At 33.5% G+C, this 27,992-nt stretch overlaps 1 protein-coding gene across 1 annotated transcript; it reads left to right on the top strand.

Annotated features, from left to right (window-relative positions):
• The first annotated feature begins 52 nt into the window (after positions 1–52).
• On the top strand, positions 53–27,992 carry Glyp (glycogen phosphorylase). The gene is made up of 8 exons (XM_072527370.1): positions 53–465; positions 12,933–13,143; positions 17,518–17,835; positions 18,760–19,062; positions 23,954–24,281; positions 24,667–25,295; positions 25,992–26,338; positions 26,793–27,992. Exons 1-8 carry the CDS (start codon positions 223–225, stop codon positions 26,961–26,963), a joined length of 2,550 nt encoding a protein of 849 aa, XP_072383471.1. The 5' UTR covers positions 53–222; the 3' UTR covers positions 26,964–27,992.

Raw genomic sequence — 27,992 nt, 5'->3', positions numbered from 1 at the left:
TCTAAAATCTCTAAGAGCATGCGTATTGCGCGATATCATTTATATAAGTTTATTTCACTATCACAAGGTGACCTCTATTCTAACAAAATAAGTATAATCTTATAAGCGCAAAAATACCGCCGCAGTCGAGACTTGCCGGCTCAAGAATAGGTGTTTGATTTAGATTCGTGAATTTCTCAGTTTTTGAATTGTATCAGTACCGGCTATAACCTTTTATTCATAATGGCCACCCCACAATCCGATACCGAGAGAAGGAAACAAATCAGTGTTAGGGGCATAGCCGAGTTAGACGACGTAAACGAAATCAAAAAAACATTTAACAGACACCTGCATTATACCCTTGTAAAGGACAGAAATGTTGCCACTACCCGGGATTACTATTTTGCGTTGGCCCATACAGTCAAGTCCCACCTTGTATCTAGATGGATTAGGACACAGCAATATTATTATGAGAAGGATCCCAAGGTATGCTTAATATTCACCTAATGTTACACATTGACTAATATTCGATAAATGATAATTATTTAAACTTCTTAAATATGGTTTAAAAAATGTTTCTAAAAGGTTCTAAATGTAAACTTTTTTAAGAATTTGAGTCTCATATTTTAATTTGAACTTTTTGAAAAAATGTATATCTTAAAGACACTTCGGCTGTAATGGTAAGGCTGTAAGACTTCCGTATTACTTTCTAACAGATTTTTATAGACACAGATTACCCCCAATAAGATTACATGTCTTCTGTTGTTCTTTCTTTTCTTCTTCTGTCATGATTTACTGTCTCTGGTTTTCTTTATATTCTATTCATTAACTAACTTATCTTTTGACAGAAATAATACTTCAAAACTCTTCAAAGCAGGTTGCTTTTTTTTGCTAGTTCCATGGCTGTTATCGAATGTTGGATATCGTATTGGCTACCATATTCATGTTCTTCTACCAGAATCACATTTACCTTGGATCTCTCCCTGAATGATCAGATCATATTTTTCAGGGTTTCTCATAACGTGACTGCTTGTAGTATTCCAGCTTGTGTCTCTTTATTGTATTGACCAGTTGTGTTGTTTGGTTTAGACATCTAAGTACATCCTCATTTCTAACTCCACCAACCCAGCTTATTCTTAGTAATCATCTGTATACCCACATCTCAAATGTTTCCAAGCGTTTAAGCATTACCCCACTTGAGTCGACGCTTCCACTCCATACAGTAGCACTGAAAAGATATAGCAATATGTCATTCAAATGCGAAGATTGTGGCTGCAAAGTAAATTCCTCATTTTTACAGAAGCTGCTTCACATCCTGAAATATTTCTAACTTCGTATTATAGTAACTTCAGTTCAGTGATATTTAACAAAGAACAAAATAGTGACTTCTATGTTGTTTGGCAAAAAGGGTTGTCAAATGCATTACTTTAAATATTTTTTGGCTTTAATATTGATACTTATAACTCAAGAGTGTTAACAGTATTGGGCAACTTGTGCATAAGTCATAATTCCATTATGCTCCCAGGTCGTATTCCTTCTTCCATACTTTGGTTTTGTTATTTTTCTTTAAAATATCTTCAATTTAGCATGTATGTCTTGTACTTCTTTCTATGTATATATGTGTTTTCCAGATATTCTACAAATTACCTTAATTTTCCTTCTTTTGAGTAATCTTTTGTTTATGTTTTTGGTCTTGTTTCTACATACATTATGTCATGATATGTACTATAACTGTCTTGTGATTGTTCATTTGGCGTCATTGTCGTTGTTTTTGTTTCATCATTGTTTCATATTGTTCTTTTTTTAGTAAAATCTTTGGTATTAGTTAATAATTTAAAATTGATTGGAAAATTAACATATTAGATGTCAACAATATTTTCATCTGTCAACACTTTACTAGCACTTTAGCTTCTTAGCACCGTTATTACCTTCCAATCAAAGGAAAAAAATAATACTTTTCATAATATTTACGATAATTATCAATGGTGATACAGTCATATAGCAGAACTTTGACCTTTCCAAGTAGGTTTCATCAGTAAATCTATCCATTCTCAACCATTACCAATTTGCTGCAAATATTTTTCTAGTATATTCATCTACCTTCCTTCCATCTAAGTTTTGGCCTAACTCTTTGTCTACTTCTGCCAGGCGGTGACATAAGGATTCGTCTAGGAGGGTTATCATAATATTTTTGATTATTCTAAATTTACACCTTCCACAGAGTCACGAATAAAAACGTGCGAGTGCAAGATTTTTGTGACCTGAAAGGTTTATCTGTCTGTCACAAAATTCTTTGATAATCCAAGAAGTTACAGTACAGCTTGATGATTTAAGTTGAAACCTTGTTCTATAATTTCCTTTTAAGTATTTTGGGCTTATTTAATTTTAAAACATTGTTCTTTAATCGTTAAGAGCGTAGGCGCAAAATTTCGGCCAATGCTTTTTAGATGCATTCATTTTTTTGAATTTGAGAAAACTAATAAGTATTTTTGAAAAATTTAAACGCAGAATGAAAGATTACATTATTACCGAGGGGCGAAAGTCCCTGAAAACTTCTATAATGTTTATTTCAGTAAGTTACAGGGGTGAAAAAGAAGAGAAAATTAAGTGTGATTTTTAATTTCAAGTATCTCATTCAAAGAAACTTTTTATTTATTCTAAGAGACTTTCGGCCCTCGGTAATAATGTAATTTTTCATTCTGCATTCAAATTTTTAAAAATATTTATTAGTTTTCTCAGGATTCGAAAAAAATGAATGCATTTAAAAAGCATTTGCCCGAAATTTTGCGCCTACGCTCTTTAATGAATCGCTTATGACATTACGGTGCTCGGTCTGCGCCGTGTATAAGAGAGAAACAAGATCTATGGGACAAATTTTTGTTGTTTTGAATTCTCATTCTACAAATGATCGTCCGCCCTGCCATACGCGCTTCATTAACAATTAAAAAAGTTTTAAAATAAAATAAGCCCAGAATTTTCATTGGGAGCTGATAGGAGAAGGCTGGAACTTGAATTTAGGCACTGGAAAAATAATATTTTTTGCTTGTGTTTTTGAGCCTTGAAAATTGTCATTTTGCGTTTTTTTCAGTTTTAAATTATTTATAACTTGAAAACGATCAACTTAAGAGAAAACTTACAACATGCCTTTTGTGTTCCATTACAATCCAAATAACAAAAAAAAATTGTCCGGTCCGAAAATATGGATTGTTACAATGGGTTTAAAAAAAATTGTGTAAAAAAATTTGAACAACTTTTCGCCTGGTCGACCTCTTGAACTTTATTTCATGGAGTATCTCATGAAAGTGATTATGCCAAAAAATCTCATGGGAATACTTTTCCGAACGAACCAAAGATTTTCGCCTTGTCTATGTAGGAAACTGTATCAAGTAAATTATTTTATTGGGAACATAAAAAGAAACAGTGAAACAACATGGTTTTTAAGAGCAGATTTATCTATTTTTCCTTATCCTTTTTTTACTTTGAACTTGAAATTTATCTTTCTTTAATATCTATTAGACACATTTGATGCTATAAATAATGTTAGAAATTAGCATTTTTTCCCTTTTCATAGGTTAGCTACATTCTGTGGAAAGTATTTTAAAAAATGTCAATTACACACCAATTAAATACAAACTAAAAAGAAATATTTGAAAGGCACTTAAAAAACACAATAAACACTTATAAGTTGAGTGGAATAATAGTGCTAATGTGCTCTTAGACACTCCCAACCATAGTCGTCCCATCATTAATTGAAAAGGTGAGCCGAACAAGAGGTTATATATTTTCGTTACATAACGTTTATTTACATTTTGATATATCATAAGGAGCATCTTTGATATTAATTGAATTACCATGTACCTTGCATTTAATGCTCAAACAAAGTTACAACACCACGCAAATGTTACAAACATTTTTCGTTGTATTTCGTGATTTAGTTTGTGAAAAATTTCAATAACCGCTTTGATTACCATCAGAGAAAATATCCATAGAGTCATGGATCATATTGCTCTCCAAAGCAAGAGATGATTTGACTTGGAGAGTTTTACTCCGTTCTTTATCGTTCTTTTAGCGCCATTCTATTGAATTGCTCTTTAGGTCCATTAGGTTTACTGCTTCACAACACTCGTTTCACATAAATTCTATCACCATCCTAATTAAAAAAAAAAAAAAAATGAGATATTACAGCAATGAACGAGGTGGAAAGCAAAATTTATTAACAGACCCTACATTTAAATAGAGCAACTATGTGAAAACCATGATGGAATAAAGCGATACACTGGAGTATTGAACGACCCGACATAATTTTAAATTCTAAAATCGGAAAAAAATGGACTTGATTGAAATTTGAACCTGTGGCTTGTCGGAACCGAGGCTATCATACCTCCAGACCACTGATTTGTTTATTTATTTTGTAGTGAAAATTTGATTGGTTGGATGCTGGACAGATTCGGATAGGTCGTTCGGTGATTCGTGTTTTCTAATTTTATGTTTATATTTATATTATTAAAAGTTATAGTCTAAGATCCCACTTCACGATCACTTCGTTGTGATCTATGAACTATCGATCACTATCAATACATTGATAACAGGTTGTCAGTCAAAAAGTGGCCGCAAATATTTTTAATTCAATTAATAGTAATTCATTTTTGAGTAAACATTTTATTTCATTCATTTATTTTTTAAATAAGATACGCTATCCATGACGTATATGCATGTTTTTTATATCAAATCAAAGCTAATATTAAAAAAAAAAGGTCACATATGATCACTTGTCAAACCAAGTCAAACTTGTCGTTGCGCGCTGACTCTATTTTATTTTTATTTGATACCTCACATTGTCAACAGCTTGCAACCCTAATTTGTGATCATGTTTGACAAAAAATGACCCAACATTTTGTGATTTAAATCGAAAGCTGTATCTTCCAGCAAAATCTAAGCTCTGCTTGTCAGAAAAACATGCGTCTTTATTAACATTGTTTAGAAGAGGTTCAAAACTGTAAAAATCATTCTGTGTCATCTGCGTAACAACAAAAGGATTCTTTTTATTTTCTTTCATAATATCTGCTCAACCTTCTGGCGAACAAATAACTGGTGCACGGTTTCTCTGGCGTTTCTTAATTTGAGCAAAATCCCGGTCTGATGGCATAATAGAATGACCACTAACCAAAAAATGATGTGTTATTTGTTTAAATTTATTTTCCTTGGCTAACTGCAATCAAAAAGCCATTAAATGGCAGTCCTTGTTTTGACCTGGACAGTTATCGGTAAAAACAACGAGCTCTTTTATAACACGACTTATTCTCTAAAAATTTCATCACTACAGAAGTAACCTCATCCGCTCCGCGCTTAGCTTGCTCTTCGGTCCATAAGTACATGTATTCCTTGTCGTTGGTACAGTCGTGAATCCTTAAGTTATAAAGCCAAATTTTTTTACAGTAAAATGCAGGACCAGTGGTTAATTTTGGCAGAGGCATACTTTGCTGTAAGTCAAACGAGCTAATTTTGACTTGTTTGTAAAACATTCGTTTTTTTAGCTTTTAACAAAGTTTGCATTGCATCAGCACAAGCTATGTGTAAATTCAATAAAGTAGTCTTTCTCTTTTTCTTGATCTGTATTATTAGCGTGTTTTGCTGTCTTTATTTTAATGATCGTCTCATCACAAGTCTTGCAAGTATCAGATCGAGGTGTAAACTTTCTTTACCTGGCGTAAAATTCAGTTCTCTACACCAGGGCACATAAAAACCTGTATACAGTCCTGTAAATTGTTATATCGTAGTTAAGATATTCCCTCTTTATATTTTTGGCTCTGCTGTAGTGACTTTGGTATTTAGGAATATATTTAATATACGCTTTTATTGACTGAATCTGTTCCTCTGAAAGTTCATTGGGTCTGTTTTGGTGCTTACCTCTCATATCAGGAATAGGAACCATAGCCCCGTTTGACTTTATTTTAAAAATATTCTTAATTCTTCCACGAGATTTTTGAAGAAAATTAACGCTTAGGAATTCAGTCTTACATACTTTAATCTCCTCATCTCCTACATTAACCAAATATTCAGCAGTATATTTTCTTCTAGAAATGTTACTTTTTTTTTGTACGATCTATTCTTATTTTCTACTCTGATACTCCCAAAGAGATAACTGTTTTGAAGGTTGAGTGAGCCGAACTCCGAAAATGTCTTAAATAAATGTTCATGATTACCTTGCAGTTTCTCCCTACATTTATTTTTACAACTACACGGCTCGCCGATTTCATGTGAACTAAAAATTGTCTTAGTTTTTTTTTCGAAGACTCTTGTCCCAAATTACGGCTTCTTTTTCTTTCATTTCGATAATAGTTTTCCTCATTTCTTTGTCTCCATCTGGATGATTTTTTCTTTTCTGGATTTACCTCGTTACCTCCGGAAACGGTAGGTATGGGTTCCTGCAATTCATCCTAGAATACAAAAGAACATGACTGTATTAGAATTTTTAGACGAAATTTAGATGAAAAACCATCGCTTTTGTCTTTGTCTGCTACACTATCATCACTATCGTCAATAAAACTTACATTTAAACTGCTATTTTCGCTTAAAACTTCACTTAATTCAGTACGACGCCATTTTCATGTGTCTTATCACGTTTTACGCGAAAAAGTGAACAGAAACGGGTGAGTGGAATAACACGATTTAGCAATAACTTCGCCATCTACTGCTACTGCAATAATCACTCAATAATTTTTCTGTAGGTTAATACAGGTTTCTTTATATACATAATGCAATAAAAAAGAATTCTGTAACATTGTGGCTTACCATTATGTTGCAATAAGCTCTTCAATTGTATTCTTTTACGCAATCCGAATGCAAGTAAGTACGCATCATCTGTGAAAATAATTCCCTACGAATGTGTCTATTATTTTGATTTTTTCCTACAAAATTCTATGTTATGAATATATTTTCGAAATTCGGAGAGTTTCCAGGGTAAACCATTTCTTCTACAAACTTTTTACAGCTTTGTACAGCTTCATCGTATTTTTTAGTTAAGAAAGCGAATAGTTTGATTTTTATTTCTATTACATAAAAAATGTATTTTTACAGAATTTTGATCAAATCCTTGTGCACGTGTATAAAGTTTTTGTGTTGGTCTTTTCAAAATACAATATATTTTTGTCTATGTAAAAAACTATGTTTCCGTTTACAATCCAATGAATTGTCGGTGAAAATTCCGTAAATTTGAGGAAATATTCGAAATATTAGAGGCTAAAAAGATCGAAATTTTTTATTTATTATCGGAGACGAAGTTTATTAATATGTCGGCAAACTCAATGGATAAGACACATAGGAAAATATTCTCTTATACGTAAATAGTACGGAATTGTATGTAATCATTTTTGGTTTTTAATAGGATTGTAAGATACGCTTAAATTTAACAAAACAGTTATATATTTTTTTAATTCGAACAGATTTTTGAAAGGTGCCAACACCTAATGCATATAAAATTTGGCACCAGAACTAGTTTCTGTATAATATGTCATGTTTAAAAATAGTACATTTTGTAGAAAAAAAAATTATAGGAATATGTATTATGAGTTTTGGTTGTTTGAACGCGCGTAATAACATGCATGTACTTTGGTGTATTTTATCCTCTTTTTGGAAGAGTTAAGTTATTTAAGTCATCGTTTCATCATCATATCATCGTCATCATCAATTATCCTGTATTTGTCCACCGCTGAACGTAGGCCTTCCGTAAAATTTTCCACTTATTTATATCTTGAGCTTCTTGCAACTTGTCTGGCCCAAGTCCATTTAGCCATGGCTATTCTTTCAACTACATGCGTGACTTCTGTTCTTCTTATTTCTAGGTTTGGTACTTTATCTCTGATGGTAATACCTAACATTGATCTTTCATTAACGTGTTGTGTAACTTATTTTATTTATTGTTGTTTTTGTCAGAGTTAGTGTTTCTGCACTGTAAGAACCGGTAAGACACATTGGTTAAAAACCTTTTTTTTAACCAATTTGTTTGTTAAAAAACAAACTGGAATATTAGACTTGAAAATGTTGTTCAATCTACCAAAGGCATGTGAGACCTATCCTTCTTAGTTGTCTGATTGTCGGTAACGACCTAGCGAATCTCATGCGCTAGATATTTGTAAGCAATTACTTGGTCTATGCTATGGATTTCAATCTGAATTTTATGGCTGAATACAAGATTGGTCATAAATTTTGTCTTTTAGGTGTCAATTGTTTTTGAAGCTTCATAGAGCATTTCCAGCATCTTTGTAGCTTTAACAACTCTTTATCAGATATTAAAACGATGTCATCGGTAAATCTTAGGTGGTTCAAATCCTCTCCATTTATATTAATTCCCGTTTTATCCTCTCGTTCCATTCGCTTGAACATATATTAGAGAGAGAGAGAGAGAGAGAGAGAGAGAAATTTATTGTTTTTAAAATGAGTTTACATTTATAAAACACAACATGGTATAGGTCATGGCAAAGCACAAGATACATTAAAATACTAATTATAAAATTTCTGTATACTATAGTAACATTTAAATCAAAACTTCTTGATTGCTCTTCGGAATACAAAAATATTGCTTGAGGATCTTATATCGAGTGGTAGGTGATTAAATAAGGTGGTAGGGGAATCTGTCCGAATATCTTCTTTATGTTTTTTAAAAATTAAGCACACTAATTCAAGGATATACTATACATGCAAGGAAGTGTCAAGATACCATGTCTCCGGAACAGAGGCCTGCATGATGTACCAAACTTCTTCTTCTTGCATTACCGTCTCCTATCGGAGGTTGGCTACCATCATAGCAATCTTTACTTTGTTGGCTACAGCCCTGAACAACTGTATTGAACTGCACCCATACCACTCCCTTAAATTTCGCAACCAGGAAATCCTTCTACGTCCCACATTTCTCTTTCCCGAGATTTTTCCTTGGATTATGAGTCTAAGCAAAGAGTACTTCTCTCCTCTCATTATGTGTCCCAGATATTCCAGTTTTTTTGTTTGTATGGATTTTATGACTTCGCATTCCTTCCCCATCTTCAGCAGAACATCTTGATTTGTTACTCTTTCTGTCCATGGTATTTTCCACATTCTCCTGTAACACCACATCTCGAATGCCTCAATGTTTTTGATGTTTATCTTTTTCAGTGTCCAGGCTTCCATGCCGTACAGCAGGAAGGAGAAAACATAGCACCTTAACATTCTCGTTCTTAAGTTTATATTTATGTCCCGGCTGTATAGGAACTTTTTCATTTTGACAAACGATTGTCTCGCTATCTCTATTCGCCTCTTGATTTCTCTTGTCTGGTCATCAGTATCAGTGAAGCAAACCCCTAAATATTTGTAGGACGTAACTCTTTCAACTGGCTGATTATTTATGGTTAAATTCACATTGGTGTATAGCTTCTTTGTTACAATCATGAATTTAGTCTTTTTGATGTTCAGTTCACGCATCAGCATATCGTATATTGTTAATTAACTCTCCGTTAATGTTCATACCAATGTTTTGCTCTAGGAGCGCTTCCTGACATATTGTTTCGCTATATATATTGAATAATAGTGGAGAAAGCACACAACCCTGACGCACACCTCGACGAATCTCAATTTCTTCGGTTAACTCATTATCAACTTTGATTTTTGCCAAACTTGACCTTGCATAAATATCGGAGTGCTCTCTTTTGTAGCATACAATTTCTACTGAAATGATGAAGAGAACAGCTACCCCAAAAGGCAATGCTGTATCTCAAATTATATTCAATCAGGGCCACATAAACACTTTTTGCAATCTTGAAATCTAAATGGTGAGCAACTGATTTGATCACAAAGCAACCCGATGATATCTTTTTGCTTAAATATACAATGTGTTGCTCAAATTTAAGCTTATTATCAATATAGAGACCTAAAAATTTGTTTACGGTATCAGAACAAATACCTTCATTGCCCAGAGTAATGTTGTTTAGATCATTCTTAAAAAAAAATTAATTTGGTTTTTGAAAAATTAAATGTCAAATGATTAGCTTTGCACCACTCTAAGATTTTTAGCATATCGCTACTAATAATCTTGTTCAGTACCTTAGAGTCCTTGTTTTGGCATAAAATTGTGGTGTCATCTGCAAATATAGTAAACCGGCCATTAATGTCGAGGTTAGTTATGCCATTAAAATATACCAAAAAAAAGTTAAGACCAAAGACAGAGCCTTGAGGTATTCCACAATTAATAAAGATATTACTAGAGTAGCGCTCATTGATTGATACAGACTGGCATCTTCCAAGTATGAACTGAACCACTTTAGAGCAGTGCCTCCAAAATCGTATCATATTCTGCGTATTAAACGTAAACATTTGCACGAGCCAATAACCCTCGCCTTCATACAATGAAATCTTTAATCATAAAATTCTGCTAAAACGTCTCACATTCGCCCATCACTAATTATGGTGCGGGCATACTGCTTTGGTATTAATTTACTTAATTTACAAACCGAGCTGTCATGTTATAAAAGAGATCTTAAATAAAATATTATTTTGAAAACAATTTATCAGTGACAATGCCTGCTATAAAAATATCGATAATTATACATATCATTTTTTAGACTTATGTATCACTTGACTTAGGAATGTCACTGTGTAATTTGCTGAACACGTAATGATATTTATTAATACCTACAATTTACCCGATAAAGACGTGATTTTGTCCTGTTTCAATAACAGGACTAATAATAAGTAGATAACGTCGTCTCGCCAAATATAACACTGACATATCGTAAATTCCGATAAAAAATATTTTGACCTTTAAAAATTCAGTTTTAAATGCTTTTAATTATCGGATACGAGGTATGTCTCAAAAGTATCCATCAATAAATTGGCGCAAAAATCATTTCAGCAACTTTAGGGAACTTTAGGAAAGAAGGTGATCGTATAGTCGCGGTAACATATATTATAGAAAACTTTAAATGCAGCGCCCTTGGATCCCTTATCTTTTACAACCGACCAAATGCCTGTGCGAAACATTTTAGTTGGGAAGCAGTTCCTTAGTAAAGTGTAGAGTCTTTTTTGATAAAATTTAATTGTTTTGAATAGTGATGTAGGCAGTTCTGTAGTAGAGTAGAGTATTGTTTGCTGTAATTTAATTATTTTAATAGTGGTGTGGCATCCGTGTGGCAATGTGAATTGAAAATATTGCGTACGATAATAACACTGAAGAACAACCAGACGCCGCACTAGATCTCAAAGCAGAAGTATCAAAGCCTACAAATCTGACCGTTCTACTATATTTCTTACCGCAACTAGACCTTCTATTGTTTTTTTTTTCGTATTTTCAATGTTTGCGTTGCTTCTCAAAGTTCTGACATCGTAAGCTTTCCTTATATCCATAAATATCATATTATTACGTATATCCTTGTTCTAATGTGTATATGCGATTTATGCATGATCTACTTATGTAAATATTGTGTTATATAAAGGGGTGGCAACGATGTATTGATATATTAAATATATCGATATAATTTAAAATTATATCGATATTCAACTTTAGAGATTCAATGTATGCCACACAAGATGAATATAATTATATCGGGATGCAATACTTTGTATTATATTATACAATATAATACAAAGTAAAATATATGAAAAATAAATAAATGTTTGGTTGCTTTTTAATAAACTTGAAAAAGAACAATCTCGCTGCAATTTTTGCTGCAAAATTCTAAAAACATCAGCAAATTCCTCCAATTTGTAAGCCCACTTAAACCAAAAAAAGTTTTGGGACCACTGAACAAAACATGACTCCAACAATGGCAACAATACTGTACCCAAGGTTTAAAAGCTTACACTTTCAAGATTCGGTGGGGCAATGTACTATATAAGACATGAATTGAAACTCGTAGAGAATCAACATCTGAGTATAAAGATCAAAGTTAAGGTGAAGAGCAACAAGGTATGAATATATAGGCCTATCACAAAAAAGTAGCCCATACAAAGGAAATGGGGAATTCCGAGAATCAAGGGATGAAAGTCCGCTCGATTTATGAGAAAAAATGAAGGCAGTATACTTAAGTTATATTATAGATGCTGGCACAAAAAAACCTCCGTTTATGCCTCTTTAGAACATCCATTGGATCATTTTGTGTAGGGTTTGTTATTCCTGATATACCATGAGTTCCCGTGGTTCTCTGGGCCCGAATGCTTCCTTGTTCTTGATCTATTTTCTAACTTTTCCGATTTCTCTTTCTGTTATATGTATTTCTTACTTGTAGGAATTACTTCTTTTCTTTGGGTTTCTTCTTTTTCTATTAATTGTAGTCTTTGTTTCTGTATGCGTTTCTTATAACAGGTCTTTTCATATTAGTGTTTTTCCTTGGTACGTCTCTAGGTGTAAGAATGTCTGCTCCAATTTTTTTACCTGTGCCTTTTTCCCTATAGTTTTTATAATCGTTTTCGTTTTTTCTTGGATTTTTTTTTTGTATTTTCACCTATTTCGTAATTAATATTTGTGCCTTCATTATCTTCGAGCATTTCAAATGCTGCTTTTTTTATAGTTTCTTTGAGATGATCCGCTGTTTCTGCGATATTAGTAGACCTGAATTCTATTCATTTTTGGTCCAAATGCTGTTTGAGTTCTTTTATTGATTTTGCTTCGAGGAGTTCTATGTTTTTTTTGTAATGTCCTGTAGTTTTTTGAGTCAGTCGTGTTATAATGCTTTAATCTTATTTTCATATCTGTTATCAGTTGGAAGTGATTTGATTCACATTCTGCTTCTGATAGACTGTCACACCATTAGTATTTGTATTGTTTTCTTGCTTTACTAGTATGTACTCTATTAATACTCTACCACTCTATAAATTGTACTATAATTGAATTTGTAATTCCATGTTTTGCTAAGAAACCGTATTTAATTATACATTGTTTTGAATGTTATATTAATTGAGTAAATTAAATGTTACTTTTTTTATTTTAGAGGGTGTATTACCTTTCACTTGAATTCTACATGGGCCGCTCCTTACAAAACACAATGATCAATTTGGGAATTCAGACTCCCGTAGACGAGGCTCTCTATCAACTAGGTTTAGACATTGAAGAATTGGAAGATGTTGAAGAAGACGCTGGTCTAGGAAATGGTGGTCTTGGGCGATTGGCCGCTTGCTTTTTGGACTCTATGGCTACTTTGGGTAAGTTTTTTTTCATCACTTTGGCTTTTTTTCGGCTCATAATCCAGGACAAGGTAAAGTGCAGAAGGAGTATTGAAAGAAGACGAATATCTTGGCCGAAAATCCTAAGATAATATTATGGTTGCAGCTCAAAACAGCCCTTTATAGCAATTGATTCGAAAGTTAGAGTGGCTATGATGATTACCGAACTCCTAAACGGAGATGGCACTTAAAGAAGAAGTAATATAAATAATATTATAAATTATTTAAAAGAAACTCGTCTATTCCACAAATGTCCAATAACAAATAAGGGCAACGTGGTCAAAAATACTGGCAGATTAAAATAAAAATAAATAAATAAAAAGAAATAAAAATAAAAACAAGAAGATATTTTTTTAGTAGACAATAAAATTAAAAAACATTTATTGTTGCTGTTATTTAAAAAAATATGTTATAGTTTAACTCCCGAAAATTTATATGTAAAAATGAGGTAATTGCCAAATTTAAAAACCGACAATGAATATTTATGTTGTAAATCATCACGATAAAAATTATCAAAACCAGTGTGGTTAGTTATACCCAGACCAGTTTTGATCTCAATAATTATCATTTGAACTTTCGTATTAATTTAAATATAAGTGGCCATAAAACTGATCTAGGCTCATTAATGAAATTTGGAAAGGTCATCAGTATGAGATAACTACAATTGATTCTATACCTTGCAAACTATATGATTTACTATTTGTACCAATTGGATTAAATACTGGTACACATTATTAGCTGATTTGTTTTAATATGACTTATGACTTATTTAATTTGTCTGGTTTACTACTATTTGATTGTATATTAATTTTCGATTATAATTCTCGTATAGATTTATACATACAACAGCGCTACATGCGTTGTAGGCCCTTGTCACTCAAAAACTTTATTATTTCACTCAATTTTTCCTGCCCCTTGCTTTGTCTCACCAATCTCTCACGCCCATTTCTGACAAGTCTTGCTTCACTGCTTCCAACCATTTCTTCTTTGGACGTCCTCTTCGTCGTTTTTTCTCATTTCTCCCTCCTTCAGTAGTGTTTTAACATTTCGGTTCTCTAACGACATGATCTTGGTTTTAATGAACAATGATAACAATAACAAAACATAAACAAAAACAACTTAAATGTAAGTTAACCTAAGTACGTAAATAACAAAGAAAAACTACTAAAAAATAACTTAATACTTTGTATTGCCTCCCCTAGCCTGTCTGTACACGTCGGCTCATGCTGTCTATGAGGTTGCGAATATCATCTTGCTGGATATTTTGCCATTCCTCTTCTAGAGCCAAGCGAAGTTCGTTAATTGAGGCTGGTGCGACTTCGCGACCTCTAATATTTCTACCAAGCATGACTCAAAACTTGCTCTATTGGGTTCAGATCTGGCGAACACGCTGGCCAGATCATTTTATTAATACCAACTTCCTTTAAATATTGCGTGACACACATAGAGTGGGGTCGCGCATTATCTTACATTAATAGAAAATCATCGCAAATATATTAAGAAAGGGGTACTACGCGATTCGCTAAAATTTCCTCAATATACCGGTGTGCAGTCAACGAACCCTCAATAAATACCAATTCAGTCATTCAGTGTGCGCCTCTCGGGATATTCATGCCCATACCATCACCGAACCTCCTTCATAGCTAAGGGGACTGAAAGCACACTCCGCAAATCTCTCTCCAGTTCGACGCCATACTCGTTTTCTCCCAGCTGATGAGTGAAGACAGTATCTCGACTCATCCGTAAAAAGAACATTACTGCATTGTCCTAAATTCCAATGTAAATGTTCCCTGGAAAATTGTAGTCTAGCCACTCTGTGCCGTGGAAGTAATTTGGGCCCAGTTGCTGGTCTGCAACTTTGCAAACCAAATTCATGTAATCTTCGACGAACTGTAAATACACTTACATTATTGCCTCGAACCTCTTGAAGCTGATTTCTTGTTTGCACCTCTGTTAAATGACGATCCCGCAAAGCGTTGACTCGTATAAAACGATCATCTAAAGCGGTAGTTTTGCGCTTCCTGCCACTTCCCGCTTTACGCTTGTTTGGTCCAGTTCGTATAAAACGTTCTACTACCCTTTGAATGGTAGAGCGATGAGGGTGTAGTACTCTAGCCACATACTCATAATTTCGCCCATCTTCAACCAGAGCAATTCCAAAATAATCATAATTAAAAAAGTCTTAAATTGTGGGTGGCAAATTCATTTGGCTCTAAAAAATTAACCAAGGCATATTTTGACATGAAACAACAAACACAATGCTTAGGAGACATGGTTGCAACCGAAAAATAAGATTTTACGAAAATTCGAAATACGAAAGTTTATACAGTGTCCTAAAAAAATCATCAAAATAGGCCTAAAATAAAAAAAATTGAAATACTTTGAATTTGACCAAAATTTTCTCCGTTGCGTTTTTTTGTAAATTTGATTCTTATCAAATTTTATTTTGTGTTAACATTTAAAGATAATATTTGAAGTATTTTACAGGCACGGGAAATAATTGCATTATCACGTTTGCTAAAAATGATAGACGATTTATAAGTAGCGCCTATAAACGAAAAAATATATTCTACAAAGGTCAAAAGCCATTAATAGATCATGAATGACTACACACTCAGTTTTTAATATACGATAACCTCTTGTTATCATGTGTTTATTATTTAACACTTATTTTATTAATAGTAGTTTTTGTTTTGTATATAGTTAAAAATATTCTATTTTGAATGTCACTAAATTATAGAAATTGTACGTAATTACATATCATGTTTGCCTTTTACGTCAGTATCTACGTGCTTGCAGAGATAATGTACGATCCATGATATTGTTTTCATTTTCTATTTTCTTTTAAAAAACGTAAGATATTGTGTAGCTAGAGGTGGGAAAAATCCTGTTTTTTTTTCTCCAGTATATTATGTCTTTGTCCGTTGTCTGTAGTAGCTTTCTTTGATAATTTCGCTTATATTTTGACGACCTTCCAAATTTGAAAATCTGTTCAAGACGTATTTTTGCCACTCTTTATACTGTTTTCTCTTACTTTTATTGTTTTCTTGATCGTCGTTTGACCACCACCAAGTATCTTTAGCAGGAAACTTCTTTGCGGAGGTTTGTCCAATTATTTTAATTGTATATCAATTCCTATATAATAATACTAGCCATATTTTTCAAATTGCGTTAGCTTCCCCTTTCATCCACATTATTTCTCATTTTTAACAACCATCACTTGATTTTTTGTGGTCCTCCAATGTACAGCTCAAGCAATTTATATTATTGGCTTACAATCTCATACTTTCACGTATATATTATATTCTTGTCGTAAAATAGTCTATTTGAGAATGATTTTGCCCACGTCCGTATGTGACAAGTGGACTTTCTTTCGAAATAAATATGTTAACAATGGCCATATGTAGTGCTATTACTAATATTATCTCCAACATCATTTCTAGTTCCAAATTTCTTAGGTTATGGAACCAGGAAATACGTCGTCTTTCCGGGTCTCTTCCCAAACATTTTTCCTTCAATAATCTATTAAAGTAAACCATATCTATCATTATTTTTCATAATATGACCAAGGTACTCAAATTTTCGTTTTTTTTATCGTGATGAGCACTTCACATTCTTTAACCATTCTGCGGAGATGCCTTCGACACAGTCCAAGATTTCACACCTAACCAAAGCAGTATAGGGAATGCTTAATAAATAATAAAGTTTCATAAAATAACATTTTATTACAATACTAAAATACAGGGTTTTCTATTTAAAAAAAAAACTCAGAAAATGCTCATTCCGAGTTTCGACCAACCCTGTATACCAAAATTAAATATTTCGCTGTGACGGAGGACCACAACCGATGACGGTTAATGTTACTAATTTTAGTCAATAGTCGAGTATATTAAAAATCGTTTCAACATAAATATATTTTATGATATCAAATCTCTACAATTCTACAGGGTGTTAATTTTGATACGAAATTAATAAAAAAACGCCATTATCTTTTAAATTACCTCGTACAACACTGCTAATCCTTATATTGAAAAAACGAGAACATTGAGAAGAGTCCAAAAAAGTAAATATATACAGGGTGTTCCATTAAAAAAAGTTAAGTTTGTTGCACCCCGTCAATATGGGCGGCTCTGTATATTTGAAAATATTTTTAGAGTATGATTCTATCTGTATTCCAACTTTTACCTAAATAATTTTCTTCGTATCTCTTAGGACAAATGAGTAATTGAACGTTCTCGCACAATGCCGCACCCTGTATGTTCCGCGACTATACCTATTCGTTACCAGTATTTATATAATTAAAACAATGACTGTATTTATTTTTCTACATACTACATATTTCCATTTTTTTAGGTATGGCGGCTTATGGCTACGGTATCAGATACGAATACGGTATTTTTGCACAAAAAATCGTCAACGGCGAACAGCAAGAAGAACCTGACGATTGGTTGAGATACGGTAATCCATGGGAAAAGGCCAGGCCCGAATATATGCTTCCAGTAAATTTCTACGGCAATGTCATCGACACACCCGAGGGTAAAAAATGGGTGAACACTCAAGTAGTTTTCGCTCTTCCCTACGATAATCCCATCCCTGGATACCAAAACAACGTGGTTAACACTTTAAGGCTGTGGTCTGCTAAGTCACCCGTCGATTTTAACTTGAAATTCTGTAAGTATTCTTTAATATATGTTTACCAGTTATGCCACAAGTTTTTAAACAGTTGGATCGTTCGATCGGTTGTTGTTTCCGCGTTTATACCTCTACGTATACGCCACGCAATACAAAGAAATATATAAATTAAATTATAGAAGTCACAAGTAAATAAATATTTAAAATAATTGTGTTTTTAAATCTCACAAACGATTGAGAGTTCCAGGGAAGGTCATTACCAGTAAAATTTCTTCCGGAGCAATAAATTATTTCCATTTACTAAGACGATTTCTTTCTGGAGGATCTTGTAGATGGATTAATCTCACCAGAAAACTTTTCCTTAATTGGAGTCTTCGTGCTGTGGGTTGATGATATTGGAGTGAAGAGTGAGAGTCTTCAACTTGTTCTTTTTCTTTCTACATTAAAAACTTCTCTTCTGATGCCAGGTGGTGCGATATCAACGGTAGGGTATAACTTTGTGATGGGTGTGAGCCTCAAGAGATCCATTGATGATTTTTGCTGACTCATTGATATCTATATGTGTAAGACTAATATGTGCTGATTCTTCTTATACTGGTGAAGCATATTCTGCAGCGATGTTCTAATGGGGAAGGATGTATATCATACTTTTGGTTAACAAATGTGCTGAGAACATTGTTTCTGGTTGTTAGTTTGCCTTTTATTTTCAAACAATGCTCCATTTAGGGGAAACATATTGTTCAAGAGCTTATTCACACCATTGAATATTCAGTTTTCTAGTTTGGTTGAGTTTGCCCAGAATTTGGTTTGAATTAGTTGACTGGTAGTAGGTTTTCATATTTTTCGAATACGAAAACATAGCTGTGTCGTATGCGTAGATGAAAGTCCTAGTATCTACTGGTATTATTGATTTATTGATGTAAAAATTAATCTTGACACTCATATATTGTTTTCCCTTTTTAGTTAACGACGGTGACTATATTCAAGCTGTACTCGACAGGAATCTCGCTGAAAACATATCAAGAGTATTGTACCCTAACGATAACTTTTTCGAAGGCAAAGAACTTAGATTGAAGCAAGAGTACTTTATGTGTGCTGCAACACTACAAGACATCATCCGAAGATTCAAATCGGCCAAGTTCGGTACTAGAGAAGCTACCAGAACCAACTTCGATTTGTTGCCTAGCAAAGTTGCTATTCAATTGAACGACACTCATCCTTCATTGGCTATTCCGGAATTGATGAGAATTTTGATTGACATTGAGGGTGAGTATTGAAATTAACATTTGAAAATTTACCCTTAAAAATGAAAAAATCGGTATTAAAAATACTGAAAATACTTGAAACACTGAAAAAAATAAAGAAAACGTTAAAAGTAATATCCAACCAATTCCATAGCGTTTTGATGTAATGCCGTATTAAAGTTGTTTAAATACGTACAAAATATTAATAGTGTATCTGTCAAAAAAATAGCAATAATACACGTTGAAATTTTTTAAACGATGCGAGCTGTGCTTTTCAAGAGCCCTTGTGACAAGGGTCTTCATCAAATTCAGAAAACGTAAGATGACATCCTTCAAAATACCAAAAATCATCAACTTCAATAAAAAATATACTAAAAAAACATTTTAAAATTAACTTGAGATTACCTTGAAAATGTAATCTTTTTTCTTCTAAAAATAAGCTTTTGTGTTGAAAAACAATTTTATATAAAACATTGTTGCCTGAAACATTTCTAAGGCTGTAAGGGTTAATAGATAACCTCCCATATCGATAAATTTGTTTGCGTGAATAACTGCACTTCTATCACATATCAGTAGTTTGTTTTTTGTTTGTTCCCAATGCTATTATGTTCAAATATGATAAATTATTATTTGTTTATAGTATTTGCGACATTGCATATGATATGCATCATCAGTTAGACGAAACACGCAAGTTAAAACTCAAAAATCTTCACGTATCAATGATGTAAAATGTTTGTTTTTCCTTTAAATATTTTTAACAGATAGAATAAAAAATATCGTTTCGTAGATAGTTTTACAAAGCCGTAGCCTGAGTTGCTTTTACTACTGGATAAAGGAATTTCTTTAATATCTTCAAATTTCTTTTTTCTTCTTCCTCTTCTTACGATGCCTAACATGAATCTACGATCAGCATAGCTATCTTAACTTTTCTCTCAACTATTCGTAATTATCCATTGAACTATTTTCTCAGGTTTTAAAGCCAAGTTTCTTCACCCTGGTCCGCTCTTTCCAAATACTTTGCCAAGAAGAATGAGTTGAAGCTAGCTATATCTCTGTTTATTTCTCATAAGGCCAAGATATTCTAATTTGCGCTCTTTGATTGTGTTAATAATCTCACATTTATTTCAATTCTACGTAGGGCCGAGCCGCTTCTACAAACAGATGCCATTCCCCTCCCTGGAAAGTTCAAATGCCAAAAGTAGATTTTACCTTACCTCTGTTATCCACCTAGCCAAGGAGTGTAGCAATATACTGGAGAATTGCAAGCAATCTCCAACGCTCTGAACCAATGTACCAGCAACGATATAAATTTTCTTATTATATCAGATTCTCCGAGTGTCTTAAATGGTGTCACACATATATGTATCCTACTCATGCCAATTTAACACAAATAGAAGCAAAACTAAAAATTATCAAACCAGATGTTACATCGGATTTACTACCGCTCCCTGCTCAAAGACATGACCAAGTAGTCTTCAACAGACTGTCAAAAGACTAGTCAAAATGTACACATGGATACATCACCTCCAAACAATGTGGATTTGTCCCTGGAAGAGGCACACGAGAACAAATTCTCAATCTCAGACAAATTATAGAAAAATCTAGAGAATTTAATCTAGAAACATATTTGTGCTTCGTCGACTACTCGAAAGTGTTCGATAATGTAAAGTGGCATAAAATGTGGGGAATACTGAGAGAAATGCTACCCCCGAACATCTAATATACCTACTGAAACAACTATATACCAACAACACAGCAAACGTAAGAGTCAACAACATATACTCCATAATTTTAAACTAAAAGCCGGTGTTCGTCAAGGATGTATTATCTCTCCCACGTTATTCAATATATATAGCGAACACATCATGCGCATTGTATTCGACGGATGACAAGGAGGAACATCAGTCGGAGACCGAAAAATCAGCAATCTCCGCTATGCTGACGACACTTTAATACTAGCATCATCAACAAATGACCTTGAATACATCATGAACAGACTAGATACTATTAGTCGTGAATATGGACTTAAAATTAATGTACAGAAGACCAAGGTAATGATAAACGATCGAATTAGAAATAACCGGGGTTTGAAGTGGTAAGCCGTTTCAATTACTTGGGTTCTGTTATCACAAACAATGGTGGATGCGAAGAAGAGATACGTGGACGCCTTACGATGGCCAGATCAGCAACGGTCAAACTTACTAAAATCTGGAAAGATACGGACATAACCAGGTACGCCTAGTACGGACGCTTATCTTTCCTATCGCTACCTAAGCGTCAGAAACTTGGACCATTAAAAAGTCCGACTCACGACGTATAATGGCCTTTGAAATGTGGGTATTAGAGATGCCACTTTGGAACAGGATCTGTTCTTTTCGAAACAGGTTTTTATATGGAACAGTTTGGAACAGATATTGATTAATAAGTTTTCCTGTTCCAATATAACAGTTTTCATCACACAACAGACCAGGAGACCAGTGTATACTTGACTGCTGTGAATTGCAGCTAGTAGTGGTAGTGATGATAACCCTGGCGCTGTCCACAACGTTTTCTATATTTCCAATGTCACTACTTACACACATAACAGATTGTTGTGGAATGTTCACAGTTGGATGCTTTCTTTCAATATGTTTTTTTAAGCTTGTTATTGATTATTTATACGACTTGTAACTTGTGATTTGTAACTGACACAGATTACACTTCGCAATCGTGTTGTCAACTATGGTAACAAAGTTCCAAACTGGCCTTCTTTTATTGTGCCTTGATACACTTTCCATTTTCAATAAAGAATTCGAACTCATCATAAAAGAATATTTTACTTAAAAGAAAAATAGCACGTAGGTATTAAACCGGCAATAAAACTATCTAAAATTTAATTCTACTGCGACTCGCGACAAGACTTCAAACTTTCAAAACATACAACCACAAATACAATGGTCTATTGTTAACGCAACAAACTTTCTGGAAAAAACCGAACCGGTACCTACTGAAGCAACCCGTACGTAACACAGTGTCAGTGTTAGTGTTGGAACAGTTTGGAACTGAAGCAGTTTTTTTGAAACAGATAATTTTTGGAACTGAAACAGGTTGTAACAGTTGTTGAAAAACCCCTGTTCCAACCATCCCTAGTGGGTATCACGTAGAATGAACCCAGGCAATACCCTGGGCAGCACATCGCACAAATGACTCAATATTGACAGAACTCGACATTAATACTAGGCTTACCACAATGATCAACCAAAATATATTGAGGTACTTTGGACACATTACCAGACGAATGGAAGGCATGGAGAGGTTGGTGGTTGAAGGCAAGGTAGATGGTAAAAGAACTCGAGGAAGATCGCCACTGAAGATGGTCAGACCAAATAAAGTGCGCTACCGGTTACTCATTGTCTGAGGCAGCACACCGCGCCCAGGAGAGAGAAGAATGGATAGCAACCATTCGTCAAATGCCATAACGTCATTACATCCTTATGAAGGATAAAGGATGGAGGAGGACATCACCTCCAAGGACTCTCAGCCGATTCGCCACAACTGTCAAATACCAATTTCAGCGCAACATATAATGATAGACTGTCCAGTGTACTCAACAGTCCATAACCAACCACCCCTTCCCATCGCAGGACATATACTCGACAGCTAAAAAACACTATTGAAAAGAATGGTTTAGGAAATGAACCACAAAATATATTCAACTGTGTCGAGTCTAGTTTTCAAACAGACGTTGGAATCCAAAAACTTTGATGTCGAAAAGGATCTAAAAGTCCACATAAGTTGTAGGTACCGTAACAAAATCAACGTACACTGTTCTGGTTTGCTGTAGTGCAGTAGAAGAGTATTTACCTTTGTTTGTAAATTATAAAGGTTTACATTTGTATTCTACCTGGTGCCAAAACGGCCATGACGATGTTGTATTTAACTGTTCGCCATCGGGATGGATGGAATCAGTTCAGTTTGCCAATTGGTTTGAAAACGTTTTCATCAAACATACTACAAAACTGGAAGGCCCTAAGCTTCTAATATTTGATGGTCACATTTCACATTTGACTGTGCCATTGATCGAAATGGTCTGTGCCAATAATAAACTTTTTTGTTTGCCGGCACTCACATCTCATGCTTTTGCAACCCTTAGATGTGGCAGTGTTTAAAATCGTGAAGCAATCGTGGCGTAATGTGTTATTATCGTGGTACGGGATGCAAAAATATAGACAAAATTACTTTTCCTTCATTGCTTAAAACATTGGTCGCAACATAATGCTTCTCTAGAGCAAATGCAATTGGCGATTTGTATGGTCAGGTGTTTATCCTTTAAATGAGGATAAAATATTGCAAAAATATTACAATATTACAACAAGAAGGAGCTGCTCTAATCTCTTAACTATTAATCGCAACTTTCAGTCAGATCACGTAAATTCTACCAGTATGTCTAGCCAACATACAGAAAGATGTGACACCGAAAAAACCTTAGAACTCTCATTATTATCAGCACTAAAGAGGCACGAAAAATACCAGAAACTACTAATAACCCTAGGAGTTGATGCTGTTAAGAAAATCAATAACATTTGGTTCAAATGTTTCGATGAGCAAAATCTTATCGGTTTTGCTTGTTTTAAGTATTTTTTGTAACAAATAATTCTTGTATTTTTTCAACTTACTATTAATTAAATAAACTTATTTCTTGATGCTAATGATCTAATAACTTCGCATTACATTAAACTCTATAAGTTATTACTTAGAATAATTCTAGTCAGATATTTATTTACTTCTTATCCTCTGTCTAGAAAATGCCCTAAAAATTTTCCTTTTGTAATTGTATAACAATCGTTAGAAAAGTATGTAAAATTTTTAATAGGTAATATTGAAATTTGATCAAATATAAATAATATATTTTAAATCAATATTCAATGTTTTAGGTCTTCCATGGGAGAAAGCCTGGGACATAACTGTCAAGACTTGTGCTTACACCAACCACACCGTTCTTCCAGAAGCTCTCGAGAGATGGCCAGTATCAATGTTGGAAAGTATTCTTCCAAGACACTTGCAGATCATCTACCATATTAACTTCCTCCATTTACAAACAGTCGAAAAACGTTGGCCAAAAGATATGGACAGAATGAGGCGTATGTCGCTGATCGAAGAAGACGGAGAGAAAAGAGTAAACATGGCCCATCTCTCCATTGTTGGTTCACATGCTGTTAACGGTGTTGCCCGAATCCATTCTGATATTATTAAGGCTGATTTGTAAGTAGACTATATTTTTTTTTTCAAAATTGAGTTTTACATACAGTATCTAATTTTATGCATATAATCAATCCTGTTATATAATTGCCCAGAGTGGCGCGACTTGAAAACATATACTAATCTAATTAACATGCTACAAACGCGCGGCGCGTAAATGTATCCTTAATAATTGCCATCATTGACATGGGTCAAATATAGACAACACACACATCATGTGTGTAAGTTTATCTATTACTTTCAAATTAGTAAACAGTAAGGGGCGATAACTATTTATGAAATGGCATTGTTAATGTTGTAGTTTATACAAAGATGTGTATGTAATAATTTACATATTTTTTTTTAAACAATTTTGTTTTTATTGAATCTTAAATCCAATGTTTTTTAGATTCAAAGATTTCTACGACCTATCACCAGAAAAGTTCCAAAACAAAACAAACGGCATCACCCCAAGGAGATGGCTGCTTCTGTGCAACCCAGGACTGAGCGATTTGATTTCAGACAAGATCGGTGAAGACTGGACCGTACATCTCGACCAGCTACAAAAACTTAAGAAGTGGGCCAAAGACCCCAATTTCCAGAGAGCAGTGATGAAAGTCAAACAAGAAAACAAGCTAAGACTCGCACAACTTTTGGAAAAAGATTATGGTGTTAAAATTAACCCGTCATCTATGTTTGATATCCAAGTCAAGAGAATCCACGAATATAAGAGACAACTTCTCAACTGTCTCCATATAATAACTCTATACAATAGAATCAAAAAGAATCCTTCAGCCAAATTCACTCCAAGAACTATCATGATTGGAGGAAAGGCAGCCCCTGGTTACTATACTGCAAAGAAGATAATCAAACTTATCAACATGGTCGGAAATGTTGTCAATAACGATCCAATTGTTGGTGATAAACTCAAAGTTATTTATTTGGAGAATTACAGAGTCACGTTGGCCGAGAAGATCATGCCAGCTGCCGATTTAAGTGAACAAATTTCCACTGCCGGTACTGAAGCTTCTGGAACAGGTAAGATAAAAAATATATTAAGTGGGGAGCATGTTTCTTATTTCAACTTTCTTTATCCCTAGTGGTCCGTGATATATTATTCCAATTCTGAATTTGTAACAATTTGAACGACTTTTTGTTAATGAGTTTATACTATTATAACCTGAATTAGATTCAAATTTTATTTATTTTTACAATTACTTTACTTAATTCTAAAATACAGACTAATTTTTACATGACGAAAACCGCTGTTACACGAGATAATTCAGGTAAACAGTGTAGGTCATTAAAAGTAGGTGATTCCTCCCTATATATAGATCATCCCCATTCTCTAGATTCGTTACAGGCCCGGATTCGCGCTATACAATTTTTTTATATACACTGCTCAACAATTGATAAAAATCATAATTATTATTTCAAATATTTTAAGTTTGTTGACGTCGTAGTAATTGAAAAAATTACAGAATCCATAAAATAATATAATAAAAATTTACTTTTTAAAAGGTTTCTCTCTTATATTTGAAGCATACAACATATAAATTATTAGAACATAGCAACACTGCCAAATCTAAATATTTTGTTCCATGGTCGTTTATTTGAGGCTATATTCATGTTGCACTATTATAATGGCGCCACAACACTTCGCTATATATTCGTTATGCGCCATATTCGGCCAATAAAAAGTGTTTACTATCCTAACCACATTTATTTTTGCAGGTAACATGAAATTCCAGTTGAACGGTGCTCTCACTATCGGCACTCTGGATGGAGCTAACGTTGAAATGGCCGAAGAAATGGGCAATGATAACATTTTCATCTTCGGTATGACTGTAGACGAAGTAGAAGCACTCAAAAAGAAAGGTTACAACGCACTGGATTACTACAATTCCATTCCTGAGCTTAAACAGGTCGTCGATCAAATCCAAAATGGCTTCTTCAGTCCCGGTAACCCCGATGAGTTCAAAGACATTGCAGATATATTACTCAAATATGATAGGTTCTTGCTACTTGCTGATTACGAGGCTTACATTAAGAAACAGGATGAAGTTAGTGCTGTATATCAGGTAAGTTTATATTGTTTCTGTTTTTGATTCGGTTTCTAGCGTAATTTAATACCAGGATATGAAATTAGCAATCTCATTGCTTATTATTAAAGTCAACTAAAAATTTTTACCGAGGACCTGTTGATGTTATCAACAGGTCCTCGAAGACACTTTGTCTCAGGACCAATTAACCGATGTAGAGCCATACGTTGCCATGTTACCAATTCCAACGGTAACTTAAACATCTTAATTTTAAATAACATATATAATGTAACATATTTGTAAATTTATAACATTTAAAGGGTTTTCACCCATATATTTTAGTGGCTCATAGCATGTACACTTTATTACACTGATGATGGAATTTACATTCCGAAAACGTTCTGTATTTGTGATTTAACCCGTTTGGGTGTTTTATTTATCCCTTTTATAAAAATTTGAAATAAAATTTATAATCAACTGTTTTTATTTTCAGAATCAAGCTAAATGGTTGGAAATGGCGATAAACAACATCGCTAGCTCCGGAAAATTCTCGAGTGATCGCACAATCATCGAATACGGTGAAGATATCTGGGGAGTTAAACCCAACTATGAGAAACTGCCCGACCCGTCTGTTCCTAGGGAATTAGCTTTAAAAGATAATTAAATTTGATTTTTTATTGTTGTACTCATGCAACTTTTGTGAAGTTGTACGTTTAGTATGAATATTAGGGAGAAAGTATTCTTTAAAATGTGTATTTAGCAACAAAAGTCTATTTGGGTTTCCATTTTTGTTTTTATCTTAAAATAAGAGGCCGCCAGCATTGACTATATGTTTAGATACAATCACAGTATTACGAATAAGGTTATTTCAAAACCATAATAATTAAAATTCAAGGTTTTCTATCTTGTGAAATTTGTTATTTCAGAAAGTGGCAAAAATAATCAATGAACAAAGCTGGATGAAGTGGAGATAAACTACATCTGTGTTTTTATTATTTTCATATAATGATAAAACAGATCTGTAGGATATATTTTTGAAATGCAAGTTTAATCTCACCCACGAATCTCTAATGACTGTATCGAAAATTTTAAAACCGTTTAACATTGTTTTTCTTATTTCATCGTCTTAGGCGTGGAAAAGAGTCTTGTAACAGTATTTATGGCATATTTATAATATATGTAAATATCTTCTGAGCACAATGGATACTCTGCGAAATATATTGGATAGATTGTAAAATCTATAGACATTTGCTAAATATTGTTTTAGATTTCGAAAGACTATTTTAGAAAAAAAAAATAGAAACTATTTTTCTTGATACTTTATGTATTTTCTTAAGTATCGTTTGAAGAATACTTTGGATAATTTGCAGAAATGAAACCCAAATAGACATTTTTTATTTTTCAGATTTCTGAAAATATATTTACTAAATTAAGAGTGCCATTTTATCGTATATTTTAAGCAATATAGTTAAGTGATATTTCAAAATGTTAATATTTAAAAGAGTACAAAATTATCATCACAAAGATCAATACTTTTTTGAAAAAAAACGGATATTGTTTATAAAGTTTATTTGTTGTAAAACTATGGTAGAGAAATATTTTTTATATTATTTACTGAAATTATGTATACAACTGGCATGTCCTACATTGTTTTTCTTGTTATACAGTAATAAATATATGTATCATATTAAAA

This window comes from Diabrotica undecimpunctata, chromosome 3, assembly GCF_040954645.1.
Source record: "Diabrotica undecimpunctata isolate CICGRU chromosome 3, icDiaUnde3, whole genome shotgun sequence".
Taxonomy (NCBI): domain Eukaryota; kingdom Metazoa; phylum Arthropoda; class Insecta; order Coleoptera; family Chrysomelidae; genus Diabrotica; species Diabrotica undecimpunctata.
Note: the sequence above shows the minus strand (reverse complement) of the source record. Positions and strands in the feature narration are given on the sequence as shown.

Coding starts and splice junctions, on each gene's coding strand:
- Glyp (XM_072527370.1), top strand. CDS start 223: ATGGCCACCCCACAATCCGATACCGAGAGAAGGAAACAAATCAGTGTT. Junction 13,144..17,517: donor GGACTCTATGGCTACTTTGG/GTAAGTTTTTTT, acceptor CCATTTTTTTAG/GTATGGCGGCTTATGGCTAC. Junction 17,836..18,759: donor CGATTTTAACTTGAAATTCT/GTAAGTATTCTT, acceptor TTCCCTTTTTAG/TTAACGACGGTGACTATATT.